Below are 21,649 nucleotides of genomic sequence, written 5' to 3'. Positions count from 1 at the left end.
CAATTGACTCACGCTTTCAACTATAATAAATACTAAATCTCCACAAAACCCCTTCTATAATGTATTTTATCTATTTATTTGAACATAAAAATATTGGTACAAAGGGGCACAGACTACATATCCATCACACAAGTCACTTGATTTGCGTGTGAGCTTGGATACTAGCTGGGCGCTCAAACCGAAGTAGGTGGTTTTCTTAGGAGGACCGCATCCGGAGCCTTTGACTTGAATGTCTAATCCACAAGACAGTGAAACAACGGTCTCATCTCCCCCCGCGATAACGGAGTGAGCAGGACTTCCTTTTCAATGGCTGTATCCGTGTGGTCATGTAAGAGCATTTAAAGAGCGAGAGTGGATTCTCCCTACCCTCGGCCGTACCAGGGCATTCTGGGGTTGAAAGATAACTAACTAACTACAAGAGGTTAAACCATGATTACATTTTTATAAGTCCATGAAGTTACTGAATTTTAGACTTAGTTGTGTTGGAAGTGACTGTTCGATGTATGTGCGATTTTCGTTATTAATGGGTTAAAGATTCTGGGTAACATGCCTCAAATCAGTAAGTCTTATGCAATGTAGAAATTGGTACATATGTGTATGAATTCAAGCTATCACACTAGATCAGCATAGATAAATGTTTACATTAATCATTCATCAACAACGTAGAGTATAACACAAGTATGTGTTGACGGAAGTTGCCAAACCTCATTAGCACGGGATGAAATCAACAAAATGTATAATAGATAACATCGGAGTAATGTTAGTAGCAGTGATAATGGAGATGACTAAACACTAAAAACAGTCTTTGAAAGGACAAAACAGAATACTGGGAATTCAAGAACAAGAGGAATATGAAGAGTGAATATATCTGTGTTATTGTGAACGATTCTAAGAACTGAAAAGCGAAGTTTCCAAAAACTGACAACGGTTATCATGTGAACCTCAACTAGATAGTCTATATCTACCTATATGACTTCGTGGGACGAATATCATGCTTTGATTTGGTCACTCCCACCCTTCATAACCAATTTTGTAATATCAATTATCTTTGTGAGTTGAGGCAGGCTCAGAATCAATTACAATAGCATAGATACATTCACACTTTATTTTACTTCTGATCTTCTATGATCTAATGTTCACTATTTATTAATTTGATCACAGAAACATTGGTAAAATGGGGTACCAAATAAATATGCGCCAGTAGTAGTTATCACTAATTTGTGTAAGGGCTGTGATAATGCCCAGGTGCCCAAACCGAAGCAGGACTAGTATCACTGGTACAATTACTACTTCCTACTGTAGTGAACAAAACACGGGTGGGGACAATCGAATGTATTTAAGCACAAATTACAGACTATTTCACTAAATCCTGATAACCATACAATGAACAGTTAATTGGCAAAATAACAATCATTTGTCTCAATATTCACTGTTCCTTTTACAAATATCAGTCTGTCTTCTCTGATTATTATTGTTCATGCATTTTCGTACCGATCGCGCTTCATTTCTGTTCGTTCCTTATCGGTCTTCTGCCGAAATACATTCTATGTCTGACCATCGTCGTATACTACTTATGTGGATGTAAGTAGACCACGCCACACTACTACCTCGTTATCTAGTTGTGATGATGTTTAATGTGAGAATTTGAACCGATGAACATATCTGGAATGTTCTATGTTATTTATAACTGATTAACTGAAATAAATAACATACGACTTGTCAATATTGAATTGAACACTTCAATACCTATAACCATTTAGTCAAACATTTTGATGAAGTTTTGTTCTTTAAAGCTGGATGGTTTGGTCGTGTAGCCTTCATTATTATTTTGAACGATATCATCAGCACAAACTTCAAGTAGAAATCAATTGCTCTTTTGTTAAGTCATGTTGATTGAACCCTATACTCGGATCCTAAGCTGGTCTCGTAACCCCCAAGCTAGAACTACACAGCGACTTGAACACGAGAGAAAAAGCGTAAAATATGCAAGAAGCACTTTACTCCAAAGGTTCCTTTATGAACAGTTTTTTAAAAGTCCTTGGGTAGCAGTGTAGTAATCAGCCAATCAGAACCTCTACATGTGACTTTTCATTTTCGTGACATTTCTAGCAAAACTTCAAATCAAACGCTGATTGGATAAAATGCTTCTTATTGTTTTCCTGAGCTTGTCATGTCTATTGCGAGAAATTTTCAGGATCGCCCCCAACACCTCCCCCATTTTTTGGGAGATTCAGGGTTGGTATCCAGACGTTCTGGATCATCCCAACATTCTTTTCCATCTGTAGAATTTTCTCAAAACCTTAAATTATTTATTATTATTTAAACACATAAATATTGGTACAAGGAAGCACCAGATATATATGCGACGCACAAATCTCATTCGATTTGTATGAGGGCTGTAATACTGCCGACGTGCCCAAACTGAAGCAGGTGGTTTTCTTAGGGGGCCACAAACGGAGCCTTTGATCTAAAGATGTGATCCACAAGGCAGTGGAGCAACGTGAGGAGATGCAGTCTCATGGTAGCCGGTGACCAACAATTGGTTCATACGCCATTTGTTCATTCACGATCCTGGAGCCAGCCCATGTGCACCATTGGTTTGGAATGAGGGTTTTCCAACTCCCCTAGGTGGACTCGCCTTGTCCACCAACCCGGTTAATGCTCCTGCTGGACATTCGCTTTTCGTCCTCTCAATTTCGTAAACAACACCCACGACACGAGAAGGCAGTGAGTAGGACTTCCCTGGTAGAGGCTATATATTCGCTGGCCATGTGAGAGCATTTCGAGAGGGAGAGCGGACTCTCCCCACTCTCGGCCGTACCAGGGCATTTGGGGGCCAAAACTTTAAAACATATACATAATTCAAAAGGTATACACACACACACACAAAATAAAACCCCAACTTACTGTAAACAATATTTCTTGATTTTCTATTCCCTCATTTATTGTTAACCTTGTTTGTATATTATCATGATTATCTTCATCATTAACAAGAATAATCTCTGTCATATTTGATTTTAAAACAACAGGATCATGATTTGAATAATTCATTATTTTCATTGGTGAATTCATTATCATTGGTTGTTGTTGTTGTTGCTGTGGTGGTGGTGGTGGTGGTGAGGATAGGAGTGGTAATGTTAACGATGTCATCTCTTTTTCATGACCATTCACTGTAGCAACACGTATCACTAAACTACGTAAATGTTCCATTAATGGTAATGGATCTAATGTTATAGTTTTTGTTATATTATATGTTTTATATATACCAATTAAACGATCTGATAATTCAAACATATTATTTCTTAATGAGATCACTATAAATTGGGCATTTTTTGTACGTTCTTTTAAATAATTACCAACAATTGAAACATTTTTAAAATCTAATGCTGCATCAATTTCATCCATGACATATAATGGAGTTGGTTTATAATGATGTAATGCAAAGACTAAGGCTAAACTTGATAATGTTTTTTCACCTCCTGATAAGTTGGCAATATTTTTCCAAGATTTTTTAGGGGGACGTACACTGAAAACAATACCTTCAGAGAATGGATCTAAGGAATCGATTAATTCTAGTTCTGCATCACCGCCTATTTTGTGTTTTGGTTTTCATACAATGAAAGAAATATGAAATACATAATTAATCAATGTTTTAATCATTTATTTATTTAAACACATAAATATTGGTACAAAGGGGCACCAGATATATATGCGCCGCACAAATCTCATTTGTTTTGTGTGAGGGCTGCCCAGGTGGTACCCAGACCGAAGCAGGTGGGGACCACACCCGGAGCCTTTGACTTAAAGGTCTGATCCACAAGGCACTGGAGCATCGTGAAGAGATGCAGTCCCATGGTAGCTGGTGACCAACGATTGATTCATACACAGTTTGTTCCTTCAGGATCCTGGAGCCAGCCCATGTGCACCACTGGTTTGTAATCAGGGTTTTCCAACTCCCCTATGTGGACCTTCCGTGTCCACCAACTTGGTTGGAGCGCCGGACATTCTCTTTTTGTCCTCTCAAGTTCGTAAACAACATCCCTGCCACGAGAAGGTAGTGAGTAGGATTTCGCTGTCAGAGGCTATATATGCGTGGCCATATGAGAGCGTACTCTCCACACTCTCAGCCGTACCAGGGTATTTGGGATGTCAAAAACAAGACAAAACAATAAACTTGGTGATAAACAACTAACACAATGTAATTACCGTTGATGTTTAAATGATTTGTGTCATGATATAGTATTATGTTTATATGTTACGTGGTTGAAAGAATTTAACAAGAAATTCATGAAAGTATTTTTCGATAATGTCACCAACAAGTTTCAGAGAATAGGTGTATGGATAATAAGCTTAGTGCTGGATGGTATTTACGCGATTTCCGATGCAGAGATCACAAGTTCCAGTAATGATCATGGTCAGTGGTTCCAAAGTCTCACTAAGAACTTAACTTCGCAGTCAGTCAGCTACAACGTAAAACCAGGCACATATATGCATAGGTCCAAGTTGCCAAACCTCACTTATTAGCACAAAAAGATGAACACCGAATTCATAGAAGTAGTTAATTTAGTGGTAGTAATATATACAAAAAAGGTTGTATATAAGGATATAATACAGGAAGAAAGACAGATATGAAGCAATTTTAACCTCAAAGTTTAAGGGAAGATAAAGAGTGTATACACCTACGCCATTGTGATCGATTCTGAGCCATGTCACCTGGAGTCTCCAATCATTGGTTACGATAGTCACACAGACCCCAACCAGGTAGTCTGCATCTACCGACATGGCTCACACCAGAAGTTAATGACTTGAAGGATTGATGCCACGTTTTGGTTTGGCCGCCACTAACTTTCTTCCAACCATCCCCGATACTAGTCAGCATTGCGTGTCGTGGTAATCGGTATTCAGGCATACGTAGCACGGGGCTCAACCATCTCAATCGATGAAGATTCATCACCTCATCAACTGATTTACCATCGTCCCCTAATATACTGCGTCTAATCTCACTATTACTTACCTGATGATCCCAGTAGATGCGAGCAATATTCCTAAGGCATCTGTGGTCAAATACTAATAACCTACGAGTATCTTCTACTCTTAATGACCACGTTTCGCAGCTGTAAAGTAGAACAGAGCTAACTACTGCGCAGTATATTCGACCCTTAATCAATAGACGGACATCTCGTCTTCGCCATAAGTGACGTAAGTTGGCAAAAGCCAAACGAGCCTTTTGAATCTGTGCTGAGATTTCGTCAGGATATAAAAACATATGGTTTGATGATAAGGTGGAGCTGAGAAAAAATATGCAGTATGGACTCTAAGAATACAGATGAGGTATCATCATAAGCTATGTGCCCAGCAATACGAGTCAGATGATATTTAAAAAACTCTTCAGTATAATTTAATGAAAAATCAAAGATGAAATGATAATAGGCAGAAATAAGGGGATATAACTATCTGGGTTTCAGCCATAACTTTAAGTTTAAAGGTTGGCGACACTATTCGGTCATCTAAACCAGAATAGGTGGAGTGGGGCTTAAACATGCAATTTTCTGAATGAATATTAAATGTGTTATCCGCTCAGCAGTGTACCACTCTGTGATTTCACACGAGATTGAGATTCAGGACCATCAAATCTTATGATAAATGCTCATCATTTAGACCACTGATTAGATTTACGTGGAAATAATTTCACACTTTATCTTACTATATGACAGACATATTAGTTCCTCAGTGTCTAAGAGAACAGAACAATCATTTGGTAATTGTGCGGATTTTCGAATTAACGAGATCTCTCCATGGTCCGTTCAAGAAACTTTCCCACCGTATATTCAGGGGTAGTTTCGTAGCGAGAAAAAACATGGAAGATGGTTACACAATGTCGTGGATACATTGAATCTAGACTTGCACATCATAAGATTCTGGCTCGGTGGTCTTGATGTTAAGGATTCAAATGCAAGACAGTTGGTCCTGGGTTCGAACCCCGGTTGCGGGGCCATGGGTTGGCACTAGTGAGGAGTCCAATACCAGAAAGAAACAGTCTCCTTCAGTACTTTCAGGTTTTTAATGGTTTTCTAATTTGGATCGGTAATATTAAAATCACTAGTAGTTGAATGGAACACCATCAACAACAACAAAAGAACAAACAAACACGAACCTTGTGTAATCATTTGATACATTTCTTTTAATTTATTTGTAATAGCATGAAAACCATCAAGGAATTCACTTAATCTTTTTGATTTAGCATCTTCCATATATTTACGTTGTTCACTTAATATATTAGTGATATGATTTAATTCACTAACACGTGTTAAATAATTTTCTGCTTTACGACGATATTCTTCTATAGATGCCATATTTGGTGCCATTGCAGTGATACGCTCTTCTAAATGTTTCATTTCATTTAGATCAGCATGAAGATCTACCAAATTTAGAAACAAAAAAAGAAGATATCTGATAAGAAATCAATGATAAGATGAATGAAGATTGGTCGTTTTTAATAATAGTAATGATGAAGCTGTACAGTTGCTCCATACAATTAATTCCCTGAATGGAAGATCGTGTACCGAAAGATTTATGATACTATGGGTCATTGCTGAACAGTCGACTGAATGGAACTCACCAATATACATCAACTTCTTTGATAATGAGAAATCAGAAAAAGTATGTGGCACTACGGAGTACCGGAGAAGACCATCACCAATATTCTAAACTACTAAGAGGAATTAAACTGTAAAATTTTGCACGAAGGAAAGTTCACATATGAGTCAGACAAGATTACCTACTGTTATTTTTTCTCTTTCGGTTAACTGTTGACTGGATTATGAAAACCCTTACATCTAGGAAAAAGCAAGAAATATGGTAGACATCTTAGATGCAACTAGATGATTTAGATTCCACAAATGACTTAACACAGATATCGTATTCACAAAAACGAATTCAGATGAAGACAGCCAGTGTAGTAGTAAGCCTCAGCATACACAAGGGAAAGAGCCAGGTCCCAAAAAACAGAGATCAGCAATCAGATCAAATACGATGGATGGTGAAGCTCTCGAGGAGGTGGAAGCCTTAACTTACCTGAGCAACATAGTTGATAAATAAGTACAGTCCGATGCAGATATGAAGGCACGAATTTACAAAGCAAAAGCAACATTCCTACAGTTGAAGAATACCTGGAATACGAAACAAGCTACCACAGTCATTATCAAGTATTATCAACATTTTGACAAGTATATCCTAACGCAGTACAACGAGTCTTCTTATTCCATTTGAATCAATGTACTTGACTGTGGAACTTAGCCAGTAAAATCTTCATGTCATATGACGTTGTTGAAAGTTTATTGATTACTAAATTCTTCGCCATATTTTATTTATTTATTTAAACACATAAATATTGGTACAAGGAAGCACCAGATATATATGCGACGCACAAATCTCATTCGATTTGTATGAGGGCTGTAATACTGCCGACGTGCCCAAACTGAAGCAGGTGGTTTTCTTAGGGGGCCACAAACGGAGCCTTTGATCTAAAGATCTGATGCACAAGGCAGTGGAGCAACGTGAGGAGATGCAGTCTCATGGTAGCCGGTGACCAACAATTGGTTCATACGCCATTTGTTCATTCACGATCCTGGAGCCAGTCCATGTGCACCATTGGTTTGGAATGAGGGTTTTCCAACTCCCCTAGGTGGACTCGCCTTGTCCACCAACCCGGTTAAAGCGCCGGACATTCGCTCTTCGTCCTCTCAATTCAGTAAACAACACCCCCGCCACGAGACGGCAGTGAGTAGGACTTACTTGGCAGAGGCTATATATTCGCGTGGCCATATGAGAGCATTTCGAGAGGGAGAGCGGACTCTCCCCACTCTCGGCCGTACCAGGGCATTTGGGGGCTCTTCGCCATATACACAGACTTAGATGGAATAGACACTTTTGTTATTTTCAATTTGTGAAATGTGTGCATATATATATGAACTACATGGAGAAATTTGAGACATAAGGCGCCACAAAATAATCGAAATAAATGAGTGTGTTTTACATTATGTACACACTTCGCATTGTTCTAATTTATGAAATGCATTTTATTGAGTGTCATTAACTGGTCACTGACTGAGTAGTGTGTGCCCAATTTCACGCTTGTCTGATTCCTTTACTGATGACCGGATTTTAATCGATAAACTCGTTATGTGGTCACTAATCTAATTTACCAGACAAGGTATATATTATGTTGAGATGTTAGACCGTTGGAGATAGTTGGAAGCTAATCCTTTGGGTTAACCTAGACATCGTGTTAGTTGGTAGTCATGAAATGACACTAATTATCACTTAGTTATGAGTCAATTGTAGATTTATTAGTCATACAGGCAATAGATTGCGACTCGGATGGCTCAGTGGTAACGCATAAGGCTGTGAAACTGAGTCGCATGGGTTCAAATCCTATAAAGAGTATCAGTTACCTCAAAACCCTGGATACACTTCATTGACAAGTGTCAAATGTCACGAAACCTAAATCGACTATCTCCAACCACCTTAGAACCTTAAATGCACTAGAAATATGTCAAGTTGATGCATTCAGTGAAGAACATTCACTGAATAAGGGGAATTTACCAAGATTATAAATGAACTGTGAATATACAACATAGTGAGGTAATCAATTTTAATGACAATGATGAGTTATAGTAGATCATTAACTGGAATTAAATCAATCATTTTGTCTACGCAAAATACTCAACATTTACTGGCCGGATAATATCAGCAACAGCGTTTTATAGGAGAGAACAAACTAACTTCCAGCTGAAGAGCGAATTAGAAAAAGACGTTGGAATTGGATAGGACATACATTAAGGAAATCACCAAAATGTATCACGAGGCAATCCTTAACTTGGAATCCGGAAGGGAAGCGGAAAAGAGGAAGGCCAAAGAACACATTACGACGGGAAATAGAAGCAGATATGAAAAGGATGAATAGCAACTGGAAAGAACTGGAAAGGAAGGCTCAGGATAGAGTTGGATAGAGAATGCTGGTGAGCGGTCTATGCTCCCCGACGAGGGGTAACAGGCTTAAGTAAGTAAGTAAATAAATCAATCATTATTTACTTTGCAATTCCTCGTCTGTGAATTTCGGAAGATTCTTAGATTTATTATTAGATTTTCTATTGATTCGTTGTTGTTCATTCAGTTTTAATGTTGGTGATTTTTGATTATTCAAATCACCAACGACTGATTGGGAAACATCTTGAGATGATACTTTTACATTTTCCTCTTCCATTACAACCTCTGATCCGTCTTTTTCTTTCTCCTCTTCTTCTTCTTCTTCATCATCATCATCATCGTCAATACGATGTAAACGAAGACCTCTAAGTTCACGTTCCCAATGACGAGCATTTGTTGTAGCTTGAGTTAATTCACTTTCAAATTGACTAATTAAACGACGAGATGAATTTTCAGCTTTTTGTATTGTTGCTAAAGTATTTTCTGCTTCAGTTAATTCAGTTTGACATTTTTCTTTAAGTTTTTGTAATTCTTCAACCTATTATTAATAATAATAATCTCACAATTAGTAAGTAATTAATATAAGTGCTAATATGGTAAAGCAATTTGAACAGAGATGCATCATATATGTCATGTACTACGATGGTGGACACGGAGGGTCCCCACCTAGAGGAGTTGGAAAATCCTGATTCCAAACCAATGGTGCACATGGGCTCCAGCACCCTGAAGGAACAAATGGCATATGAACCAATCGTTGGTCACCGGCTACCATGGGCCTGCATCTCCTTACGATGCTCCACTGCCTTGTGCATCAGATCTTTAGGTCAAAAGCTACGGGTGTGATCCCCTAAGAAAACCACCTGCTTCAGTTTAGGCACCTGGGTAGTATCACAGCCCTCACACAAACCAATGATAACTGCTACTGGACTCATTGTTATTTTGTGGCGCGTATTTGATGCCACCCTGTAACAATGTTTATGTGTTCAAATAAATAAATAAACTTAAACAGGTTAAGTAAGTATAACTGACTGATTACTAAATAGTGACCAATATCATGTTTACCAAGTCACTAAAAGACTAGTCAAATATGATATTCATTACTATTCAGTAATCAATCAGTTCTATTTTATTTTGTAACCTGTCAAAATCTTAGTTTATTTACTGATACCAATTCGAATCGTACAAAGAATATTCGTTCCGTCCAAATTACAAGTACGACTTGCTGACGAGCCTCAATTAGCACGAAACCTAGGCCGAGCAGGATCTCTTGTTGACTACAGACTAAGTTACTAAAATCACATTTAACAAAGAGAAACTGACTTTCTGGGTTTTATGAAACAGTTGTGTGTTTAATTTTAAGCTAAATCTAGGATAATCAGGTTACATAATTTATTGAATTTATCAAATAATAATACATAGGACAGGGTAGATTATCTATACAACACGATAAGCATACGGACGGTGTACAGAACATAAAACAAACACTAGTATTTATTCAGTACTTTGAATACTATGTTTCTAACACACTGGAGAGAGAGAGAGGAGGGTGTTCGCAGATGTGACCAATAGCAAGTTAAACCATCTGCTTTTAGTTTCGATTTCCAATTTGCCTTCATCTGATGTTTGTGTTATTTCTGATCATTGTCGATTACTTTTACTTAATAAATGTAAGTGCATTATGTGAGAACTTGCTGTGTCGTCAACCCACTTCTTTTGTTCTTCTCTTTTCTAACTCTTTATTCATGATACTTCATAAACAAACTACCTACTAACTGTATGAGAACCGCTAAAGACCGTTTAAATCATTGAAGTTATTCAATTGTAACATGATAATGGATTCCAAAGTTAACTGGTACATTTATGCATCGATTCAAGTTGTCATACCTCCTACCTCCACAACGGCATTCAAGAACCATCCCCTTTCACAAACTTACTTCATCTTGAATTTTTTGATAATCTATCATACATGCTCGTGCATCTTCTTCAAGTTGTTTTAATTTATTATCAATATCCATTAATTTTGTTTTTAATAATTCTGCTTCCATTTCCATATTCTTTAATTTTTCAATAGATTTTTGTTGATTACGTGTAGCAGTTTTTAAACTAACTTCTAATTTAGTTAATTCATCATTGGTCTATAAGTAAGTAAGAAAGAAAACAAAACAATCAAATAAGTTAGATTTTGTTATGAAATGATAAGATATGTGATATGCTTGTTGCGAATTACGATTTTCCCCGGTAAACGAACGAAGGTCAATGACACAGTGACACGATAGGCTATTCTAATCCGTTGTCACAATTGATTGATCACTGGGTGGTGATCAATGTCATGCGTGTCAAGTCGGTCGCGGCCCCAATAGCTCAGTGGTAACGTCTCTGACTGTGAAGCTGAGTGACACGGGATCGAATCCGTCAGGGAGCGCCAGTCCCTTCAAGATTATAGGTACACCTTGCTGACGAGTGCCAAGTAGAACGAAACCCGGATCCAGGGTTTCCTGTTGACCACCTCCAACCACCATCTTATCTAATTCGTTGTCCCAGGCCCCGCTGACTAGAGTGAGGAGTTTAAGACGAAGTAGGGGAAAAAGATATTCCGTAAGCAGCCGAAGTACAAGCAAGCACAATAGGAACGCATTTATACAGTATACAATTGTCCTTGGGAAGCCTGACGAAATAGCATACTAAAAAGATACAATGAACCAATAGCGTTTAGGATATTTCCAAGTGGGAAATACGACTCGATGGTGAAAGGAGCGCTTTTGACGCAAAAACAAGGAAATTCAAATTTTCAGAAATAAAATTACAAAAATAAGTCATTTACCAAGTAAGTTCTGGGGATTTAACATCCCCAACAATATATTTAATGCGAAAATTACTGGTTATATTCTCTTCTATTTCAAAATTACAGTCATTTAAACATTTTCATAGTTGAAATCATGAGTCAATTGAAGCTAGACCACCATGGAAAACCTGGAAGCACTGGATGGCCGTTTCGTCCTATCATGGGACTCCTCAGTGGCAGTGCGCATCCACGATCCCACACTCGCGAGATTCGAACCCAGGACCTACCAGTCTCGCGCCAGAGCTCTTAAGTGATAGACCACTGAACCGATATCCAACGGTGTTAATGTCTAACTTCAACCAATCCACGATGTTTGAGCAACCGTTCACCAATTGTCTTTAGTGAGTTGATATCTCTACAACAGACTTGTTTGTAGCTTCAATTGACTAATGATTTCAACCATGAAAATACTGAAATATCCACAAAACCCCTTCTGATTTAAACATTTGTCTACTTTAATATTCCAGTTTAGATAGAATTGTATTCTTCTCAGTCTTGGTGCGTTGTAGTCCAGTTAATTCAAGCACCTTTAAGAGTTGGTTGAATTAGTAACAAATCGGATATACTATTCCAACTAAATTGTCTTCTTTCTTCGTTTGCCAACCAATTAGGTCAGTAGTGGGATAATTTTTAATCTCACATACAAACTGAAGCATAAGTACAAGTTTCAAGGTTATGCTAAGGAACATAACGCCTCACATCCGTAAACTAGATTGAGACAACTCTCCCTTTCCTCGCATGTTAAGCTAAGACTAGTGGCTGGACAGATCAAGAACGTTACAAGGTATGTAAATGCATATGAATTGTCAAATAGACACTGCAAATTATCATAATGACCAACCAGCAGTATGTTGACAAGGATGCCAGTTACTTGAGATCTTCTTAGATGGCAAAATAAAAGTAAAGCAATTTTCAGGTCGCAGAGTGACTGGATGTACTACTGTGTGTAACAAAAGTAAGATGATTTTCTCATCGAGTTGTTAACAGATTCATGAATTACTTTCAAATTGTCAAATGGAGTTAGATCAGTTTCAGATGATGCAACATAAAAACCTAACAAATATGTAAAATGATTTTGAGTCACGCCACCTAAAGTCTCTGATCATTAGTTACAATAATCATAAGAACGTTAACCAAGTAGTCTGCACCTACTTATATGGCTATGTTCCATAGTTATTCTTTATGGATTAATGTCATGTCTTGGTTTTGTCCACTCTTAGCTTTCCTCTAACATACTGCTACACCAGCCATCATCATGCATTTCGAAAAAATGAAGCAGAACAGTGTTTAGTAACAATTGTGAGACTTTGAAAGTGAAAACTCAATCATGCAATACTGAAAATAAATATTTTAATAAAGGCTTTTTGATCAGTCTTATAACAACTGTTTGAATAGATTAAATTCTTTATTCAAGATTAATTCAGTTTCATTGAAAAGAAACGTTGTGTAGTGTGGAAGGCACTCATACAATCCCAGAAAAAATTGAAGTCATCCTGTTCACTATCTGTAAGGATGGCTCATTGGCAAACTCATAGAAGCCTCAAGAAGCCCAGAAAGAGCCGAAGACACTCCATCCAATCATCGCCAGAGGGACATTCTAGAATGCCGACATGTAGCTCCCCTATTGGACGAATAAGAAGACCCCCCTATGTGCCTATTGGCTGTCCGAAATGATGATTTACTATCAGCCAAAAAACTATAAATACATGAGATTTTTGTAATCTATTTGACACTATTTGGAATAACATACCTACTTAATAGCCTTCTGTCTTCTCATTTTGCGACTTCAGGGGGGGTTCTAGCGTTCAAGTGCTCAAGTTATACGCGACATATTAAGAGTCTAAGTTCGAAATATAACACTATCAATTCTCTATTTTGTTTACCTATTGTTAATTGGAAAACAAAGAATTCTACCTTTCGGATTAGAAAGACTGTGATAATTTTTCTTCGATGAGTATAAACGGTTATGACTCCAAAAACAAATGATTTCCATAATTTGGGAAGAAACTAATCAGCAACCTCATGTACCAATTGATAAATCTTTCGACTGAACTCTTGAATTAGTTTCCTAAACTCTTCTTATAACCTCAGACTAAAATCTTTACAACTTGAACATGAGAGAAAAGGTGTGAAGTGTGAAAAGAATGCTTCACTCCAAGAGTATTTTATGTATAGAAAGTTGAGGATATCTGCAGAATTTTAGATAGCCTTGGACTTCTGAAACCCTACTAAACATAATAGCACGATAGGTAGTCATTCAATCAGAAAGGCAACACGTGACTTCTCACTTCATAGATATTTCTGAAAAACTTCTATTTAGTGCTGATTGGTTAAAATGTTTCCTAGCGTTTTCAGGACCCCTTTGGACTTTTTTCGAGGAATATTCTGGATCTATCTAACACCAATTCATATTATTCTGTACGTTTTAAGCTACCAGTTTGAGATGAATTCAGTTGAATAAAGTCATAACAAGAACATTCATAATGAAACTTACGTCTTTGATCTTCTTTTCCATCACATCAAGACGATTTCGTACAGTGGCTAATCGATCTGAACCAAAATTTAATAATTTATTTTTTAAAATTTCTAATTCTTCACGCTTTTTCATTGCAATTGAACATTTTTGTTGTGTTAAATGTTCAAGTTTTTCTAATTGTTTTTCAAATTTTTGACGTTCAACATTTGATGGTCCTGTTGATTTGACACGTTCTTCAGCTTGTTTAACTTCATCTGTTAATGCTTTTAATACAGCACGTAAATGAATACATTCATTCTTTAAAGAAGAAAAAAATTATCAATATTTTTTGAGTGAATTGAAACATTGAAATTAAACACGAACTGACTAAGATTTACATGATACTGAAGAGAAAGACGCCATTAAGAACTTGAAGTGATCAGTAAAGGGTAGTTGAGTTGTGATTGAGATGATGAATTGACCAATGCTAGTCCACCATTGAAAACCTGGAAGCACTGGACGGTCGAAACCGAAGGTCATGCATTCAAATAGCGAGCGCGGGATCGTGGGTGTATACTGCTGAGGAGTCCCATACTAGGACGAAACGGATGTCCAGTGCGTTCAAGTTTTCAATGGTAGTCTAACATTGATCGATTCTTGAACTCAATTTGAAGTGAAACAATATTTATCACTACATGGAATAATTTATTACATCATAACAAATGTACAGATTTCCACCATGTAGTGGTACTTGAATGGAGCAAGTTGACTATATGATTTGTGTTACAAAGGAGAATTGACTGAATAAATAGAATATATATCGATAAAGATATATACAACATGATAAAATGTGGTCGAGTGATGTTTGTTCACTCAAACACCGGAATGGACAAGACTGGCGAGACTATAATTAATGGACAAACCGATCAGATTTAATATATCAGGTCTTGCATTTTGGAGAGAAATCCATTTACCCTTTTAGCTCATGGTATACGATGGTTAACAATAGGTTGATACGTCATTTGTTCCTTCGGGATCCTGGGGTCCATGTGCACTATTGGTTTGGAATTAGGGTTTTTAAACCCTCCAAATTCGATCCTTCGTACCCATCAACCCCGTTTAAGCTCCACTCAACGAAATGCGAATCTTGGATCCCACTGCTAGCCACTACCCAACTACTTTACAAAATATAAAACTAAATGACAATATAGAGGCAATCCATTCAAGGTGTAAATGAGACCAAAAGAGACTGATCAATTGTAGATATTAACATTAACAACGACAAGACACAAATACTTACGAATGAAATACTTATTACAGTATTCAAAAGTAAAAATACATATCCGAAAACATTAAAGACGCTTTAGACAAAGAAAGAGAGTTTGATTAGCTCATAATTAATGGGTGAACAACTTACTTCACATCGTTTCACTGTACGCTCCGATTCATCACGTTGACGAGTCATACGTACAATCATTTCTTCCAAACGTGATCGAGTATCTCGCAAACGACCAAGTTCAGCATCACCTTGAGTTAATTGACGTTCTAATGCAGATAGATCGTTTGTTTCTTTGGAACCATCGCTTGATAGTCGTTTGCGTTTAGATTCACAACCATAATTAGCTTCATGAAGTTTTTTCACTTGTACAATATCTGTCATTATTCTACCTGAAAGTGGACGACCACCACCACCTGACATTGCACCAGATACTTCAATAACTTGTCCCTAAAAAAAGAAGGAAATTAAGAGAAGAAATAAAACAACATAGTTTACAAATATTTCATAGCAATTAGCCAATTATTTCTTCCCTAGCTATTTGAGTATGGGCCACAATCGACTTGTGTAAAAACTAATTATACTATCCGATTTCCCACGACGAAGTAAGCAGAACAGAGTGAAAGAAGGTCAATTAACTTAACCGCTCAGCAAAATATTATGAAAAACCTATTAACTGTAAAGTGTATCAGGAGTATTTACAATACACTGGTCGGAAGTAATGACTAGTAATCTCACTCTTGATTAAGTTTCGGATATGATGTTAGGCATTAGTTGCATGATGATGAATTTCACTTATTAAAGTTGAATAATCTGAAAAAAACCAGTTGTAGGAATTTTAGTAATAACCTATAAACACACAACGCCGATCAATGTGGATCAAGATATTCAAGTGATATACAAAATATACAGGATGTTGGTTTCGTGGAACAAAAGAGTAAATAACAAAATAGGTATGTTAAGGAACACAATGTAAGTAAAAAAAATTAATATGATCTACATTTATTTCATGAATACAGTACACTTTATGAGTGGCATGGAAGAAAGCCAGATGTTGCCAAACCAAGACTTGATATCAGTTCATGAAGTAATTGATGAGTGGACTGAACGACGCAGATAGGTGCAAACTATTGAGCTGGCGTCCTCGTGATTATCACAACAAGTATTTAGAGACTTTGGATGAAACAGCTTAAAATTGTTCGAAACGGCGTAGGTGCATTCATCAATCATTGTCTTCCCCTAGATCCTGAACCCTGAAATTTTTCTTTTTTTTATACCTAATCTTGCTTACTACTACTGTGAACGTTTACTATTCCTATTATTATGCAATAACCGGTTATATATCACATATGAAGACACCGAATTGTGCAATGTACAAGAAGTTATGATGTTAGTTACAATACATACTAAATAAAACAATTTTCATTGTGCTGTACCACGTTACGCATTAATTGACTCTACAAGCTCTTCCATTCAGTCATCCTAAAGTCAGAAAATGTTTCGTATGAACACTGTAAGAAATTGAGGGTACAATCTACTTCTGTCAATCTAACCAGTATTTTCTGACCATTAAGATAATGATCTCGCAGTAGCGTATCGTTGGATTTCATTGAGTTCGTCTCATTTCTCACTCATAGTTGGTTGGAGTGAGCTTCCAACTATTCATTCATTAAGTTTGATAGAATTTAGAAATTCACTAGGTTGATCTATAACATGTTTGAGTCGTTACCACCGGTCTATACAGTAAACTGAGTACTTCTTTAAACCAAATCAAGGTCCTAGTCGCTTTTACATATCGATAACTGTCAACAAAAATCTTATTTTGGAAGCGAACACTGTAGAAAGAACACTGATTATCCTAAGTATCCTATACAACGATAATGAAAATATGATGTATCGATAGTCAACAAGGCAGTTAGTGTCAATGTTTATATTTGAAACTGATTAAACTCAGAAACAAGTACTTGTATCTATAAGATTTTGGGGCCTTGAGGAATGTTAGCCAATCAGTAAACCGTCAGCATAGAGTAAAAATATACAACGCCAAAGAATTAGAGTGGATACACTTCTTTTATATGGTCCAAAAACTTGTCAAGGTTAGAAATAGATTCAAAGGTTCCAAATCGTAATGCATAAGGTAGAGGAACTCATCTATATGGCTCCATAATAGTCAGTCTCTGGAACCATGATCAGGTCACAAAAACCCTCTCGGCCTCCACCACATAGCTTCAATATTGTTTGTGTGTACTACGGTTGTGTAAGTTTATCATTTTTATTATGGATATGTCCCCACAACACTCATACCACTGAACAGCCGAAGCTTCAGTAACATCTGCAATTATTGCGGTCAATGTTACTGGTGCTTTTATTATACAGTTGGCGGCAATTATTATAATATGCCTTAGTCTCAATCTGGATCGAGCGATAAAGATTCCTATCCTAGCAAACGTCTTCCTTCAGCATATATTACATCGAAGGACAACATCACGGTAGTTTGCACAAGGTCTACAAGTCACTTAATTACCACGATCACAAATAAAGGAACTTCTTAGTAGTCTCATTTGTTGTAGCCGCTAAATTGTCAAGTCTTCTCTAAAACACTCTCTGAACTGATCGTACATGAGCATCAGGCACTGATATTGGCGCCGTGACCTTGAAATCCCTCAAACGCTCCTGATTGGCTCGTCCATAAATCAGCCAAGTAATCACTAACGACCTGTTGTTTTGAACTCATTTTGTAGTAGGTGAGTGAGTAGAAGTGGTAACGAAAACATATCAGATTAAATCTTGAAAATTAAAAAAAACTACATGGACAAGGGAAATCTTACTTGAAGAGTAACAACACGATAACGTTGTTGTTGTTGACCAAAAGCAACTTTTGTAGCTGTATTTAAATTTTCTGTTACTAATGTATCTCTTAAAGCAAAATAAAATGCTGGTTTCACATTAGAATCAATTGTTTGAATTAAATCATATAAACGTTCTACTTGAAATGATACTTTAGGCATATTAAATGGTATTGAAGATTTTTCTGACCACTTTTTCATTTTATCCAAAGCTGGAAAATAAATACACAAAAGCTTAAATTAAAAAAAACTAGATTAAAGAACGTACATTTAACAGTGGAATATGTCTTAAGCATTACTTACTTACTTACGCCTGTTACCCCTCGTCGAGGAGCATAGGCCCCACACCAGCATTCTCCATCCAACTCTGTCCTGGGCAATCCTTTCCAGTTAACATTCATCCTTTTCATATCTGCTCCAATCTCCAGGAGTAATGTGTTTTTTGGCCCTCCTCTTTTCCACTTTCCTTCCGGATTCCAAGTGAGGGCCTGCCTTGTGATGCAGTTTGATGATTTCTTTAATGTATGTCCTATCCCCTTCAATGTCTTTTCCTAATTTCCTCTTCAGATGGAAGTTGGTTTGTCCTCTCCCATAAAACGCTGTTGCTAATAGTATCTGGTCAGTAAATGTTGAGTGTTTTGCGACGACAACTGTTTATAAGTACTTGTACCTTCTTGATGATGGTTATAGTAATTCTCCACGTTTCACCTCCGTACAATAGTACTAACTGTCTTGACGTTCTTATTGAAGATTCTCACTTTGAAGTTAGTTGAGAGTTGTTTTGAGTTACATATGTTCTTTAATTGTAAAAATGCTGCCCTTGCTTTGCCAATCCTCACCTTTACATCTGCATCCGATCCTCCTTGTTTATCAACGATGCTCCCCAGGTACTTGAATGTTTCCACCTCTTCCAGGGTTTCGCCATCAAGTGTGACTGGGTTGGTGTTCTCCGTGTTGCATTTGAGAATCTTGCTTTTTCCTTTGTGAACGTGGAGGCCTATCGATGCGGAGGCTGCTGCTACATTTGCTGTCTTCATCTGCATTTGTTCGTGTGTATGAGAGAGGAGGGCTAGGTCATCTGCGAAGTCCAAATCATCTAATTGATTCTGAGAAGTCCATTGTATTCCGTGTTTCCCCTCAGATGTTGAAGTCTTCATAATCCAGTCAATCACCAGAAGAGGAAGAGCAAGCAGCCTTTTCTGACTCCGGTTCTTGCTTGGGATGCATCTGTCAGCTGTCCTCCATGCACTACTTTGCACTGTAGTCCATCGTGTAAGTTCCGGATAATGTTGACAATCTTCTGAGGAACTTAAGCGTTAAGTGGTTGTTAAATTACATAAGGTTATCAATATGTACAAATAATGTTGATGGTAAATCAACCAGTTGATGAAGTTGTGAATCTTCACTGATCGAAATGGTAAGGAGATGTTCAACAACGATGTACCTTGATGGGCGATGTTGGCCAGTATGAGTTGACTGGAAGAAATATAGGTACCGTCAAACTAATGTGTGGCATCATTACATGAAGTCACTGATTATTGGTCTAAACCGTGTAGATAGAGATGCAGACAATCTAGTTAAAATTCGCGCGATAACTGCGATCAGTGGTTGGATGAGTGATATTATTCACATCCAGATAAATTTACATTTTATCTTCCTTTAGATCTTAAGCGCCAGTATTCTTTCAAAAGTATCTTTTCATTTTATCTTTCTGAATTATTTTCTCAACACTTAGTCTTCCTCATTACCACTTCTACCATATTACTCCGATTTTTTTCGCTATTCCCTCAATTATTTTCAGTCACATTGTGCAGATATGGTATGCCAACTTAAGCTAGCGTACACCTTTGTTAGACTCTATGTAGATTATTACTGGCTGACGTCGATCAGGAGCATACATTCTACATCCTTCATATGAAAATGAGTAGTACAACTTTATAAGCACGGGATTATGGAGATTGTTAAATTTTATTTGAATCACGAAACAACCTAATTTAGACGACCACTGAAAACTGAGATGCACCAGATGGTCGTTTTATCCTATTAAGGGACTCCTAAGCAGTATGAACTCACAACCTTGAGACTGGAAATCGAACCCACCACATTTGATCTGAAGGTTAAGCGTCCACGTGTAAAACCGAAAGTCTTGGGTTCGACTCTTTGCCACATGGTTGTGGATTCACTTTGCTGAGGAGCCTTAAACTAGGACGGAATAGGCATCCAGTGCATCCGGATTTTGAATGATTGTCTAACTTAGAATCAGTTCATGATTCCAATGGAATTACAATTTTACACAATTTCTGTTTAAATCATTCTTTTTATACTTTCATATATATTCGTTTGACTAACTGAAGCCCATTCATCTAATATTTTCTTAATAGATCAAAAGAATAATTCACTTTTATGTTATCAGAAGGGGTTTTGTGGAGATTTAGTATTTTCAAAGTTGAAAGCGTGAGTCAATTGAATCTAGACCACCAGGGAAAACGTGGAAGCACTTGAGGGCCATTTCGTCCTGACTTCGAGAGGTAAATCCAGGAGTTCTAGTGAGAAGCAGTGACCAGTGGAGTTCAAACCACGTCTGTTGTGAGATATCAACTCACTGAAGACAATTGGTGAATGGTTGCTCGACTTCGAGGATTGGTTGGAGTTAGACATAAATACCACCGGATGCTGACTCAGTGGTCTATCGGTTAAGTGCTCTGGCGCGAGACTGGTAGGTCCTGGGTTCGAAAATCTTGAGAGGCGAGGTCGTGGATGCGCACTGCCGAGGAGTCCCACAATAGAACGAAACGGCCGTCCAGTGCTTCTAGGTTTTCCCTGGTGGTCTAGCTTCAATTGACTCACACTTTCACTTTTATGTATCAATAATAATAACAAATCATTTGATGTACAATTACATCAGCTAAATAGGATTGACACATTTTTAGAGAGAAATCTTTCTAATACAACCATGTTAATTGATGATTCAATTCATCTTTAGTGGAATTTGATAAGATCGAATCTTATGATACTCACACCATCATCATAATTGAAGTATGAGAATAGTGTGAGATTTGTGCAGTAAGTACATACTGCATTACACACGAGTGCATCTCTGTGCTGATGTAGTATGGCAACTCGAACTGATGAACGTACGTACAAAGTTCTACGCCGTGACTGACTGACACAAAAGTGACCAGTTCTTTTCTCAATGGTATACTTTTGTAATAATTTCTTATATTTTATCGATTAGTTGTGAA

The 21,649-nt window shown here is 37.3% G+C and overlaps 1 protein-coding gene and 1 non-coding gene across 2 annotated transcripts in view; one reads left to right on the top strand and one right to left on the bottom strand.

Moving 5' to 3' along the window:
- The window catches only part of Smp_173700 (Structural maintenance of chromosome 3 (Chondroitin sulfate proteoglycan 6) (chromosome-associated polypeptide) (hCAP) (Bamacan) (Basement membrane-associated chondroitin proteoglycan), putative), a gene marked incomplete at both ends in the record, with an annotated part of 35,048 nt that overhangs the window by 1,236 nt on the left and 12,163 nt on the right, over positions 1-21,649 (bottom strand). Inside the window, 8 exons of the mRNA XM_018799475.1 lie at positions 2,908-3,590; positions 6,155-6,418; positions 7,624-7,680; positions 9,337-9,526; positions 10,923-11,098; positions 14,321-14,560; positions 15,723-16,011; positions 18,390-18,619. Of these exons, the coding sequence (XP_018646623.1) occupies positions 2,908-3,590; positions 6,155-6,418; positions 7,624-7,680; positions 9,337-9,526; positions 10,923-11,098; positions 14,321-14,560; positions 15,723-16,011; positions 18,390-18,619 (2,129 nt within the window). The remainder of the gene's footprint in view (positions 1-2,907; positions 3,591-6,154; positions 6,419-7,623; positions 7,681-9,336; positions 9,527-10,922; positions 11,099-14,320; positions 14,561-15,722; positions 16,012-18,389; positions 18,620-21,649) is intronic.
- Positions 8,374-8,444, top strand: Smp_tRNA_01158_Pseudo_GTG.1.1. The gene has a single exon. It is a non-coding gene (tRNA).

Source organism: Schistosoma mansoni (assembly GCF_000237925.1).
Source record: "Schistosoma mansoni, WGS project CABG00000000 data, supercontig 0148, strain Puerto Rico, whole genome shotgun sequence".
Classification (NCBI taxonomy): domain Eukaryota; kingdom Metazoa; phylum Platyhelminthes; class Trematoda; order Strigeidida; family Schistosomatidae; genus Schistosoma; species Schistosoma mansoni.
Note: the sequence above shows the minus strand (reverse complement) of the source record. Positions and strands in the feature narration are given on the sequence as shown.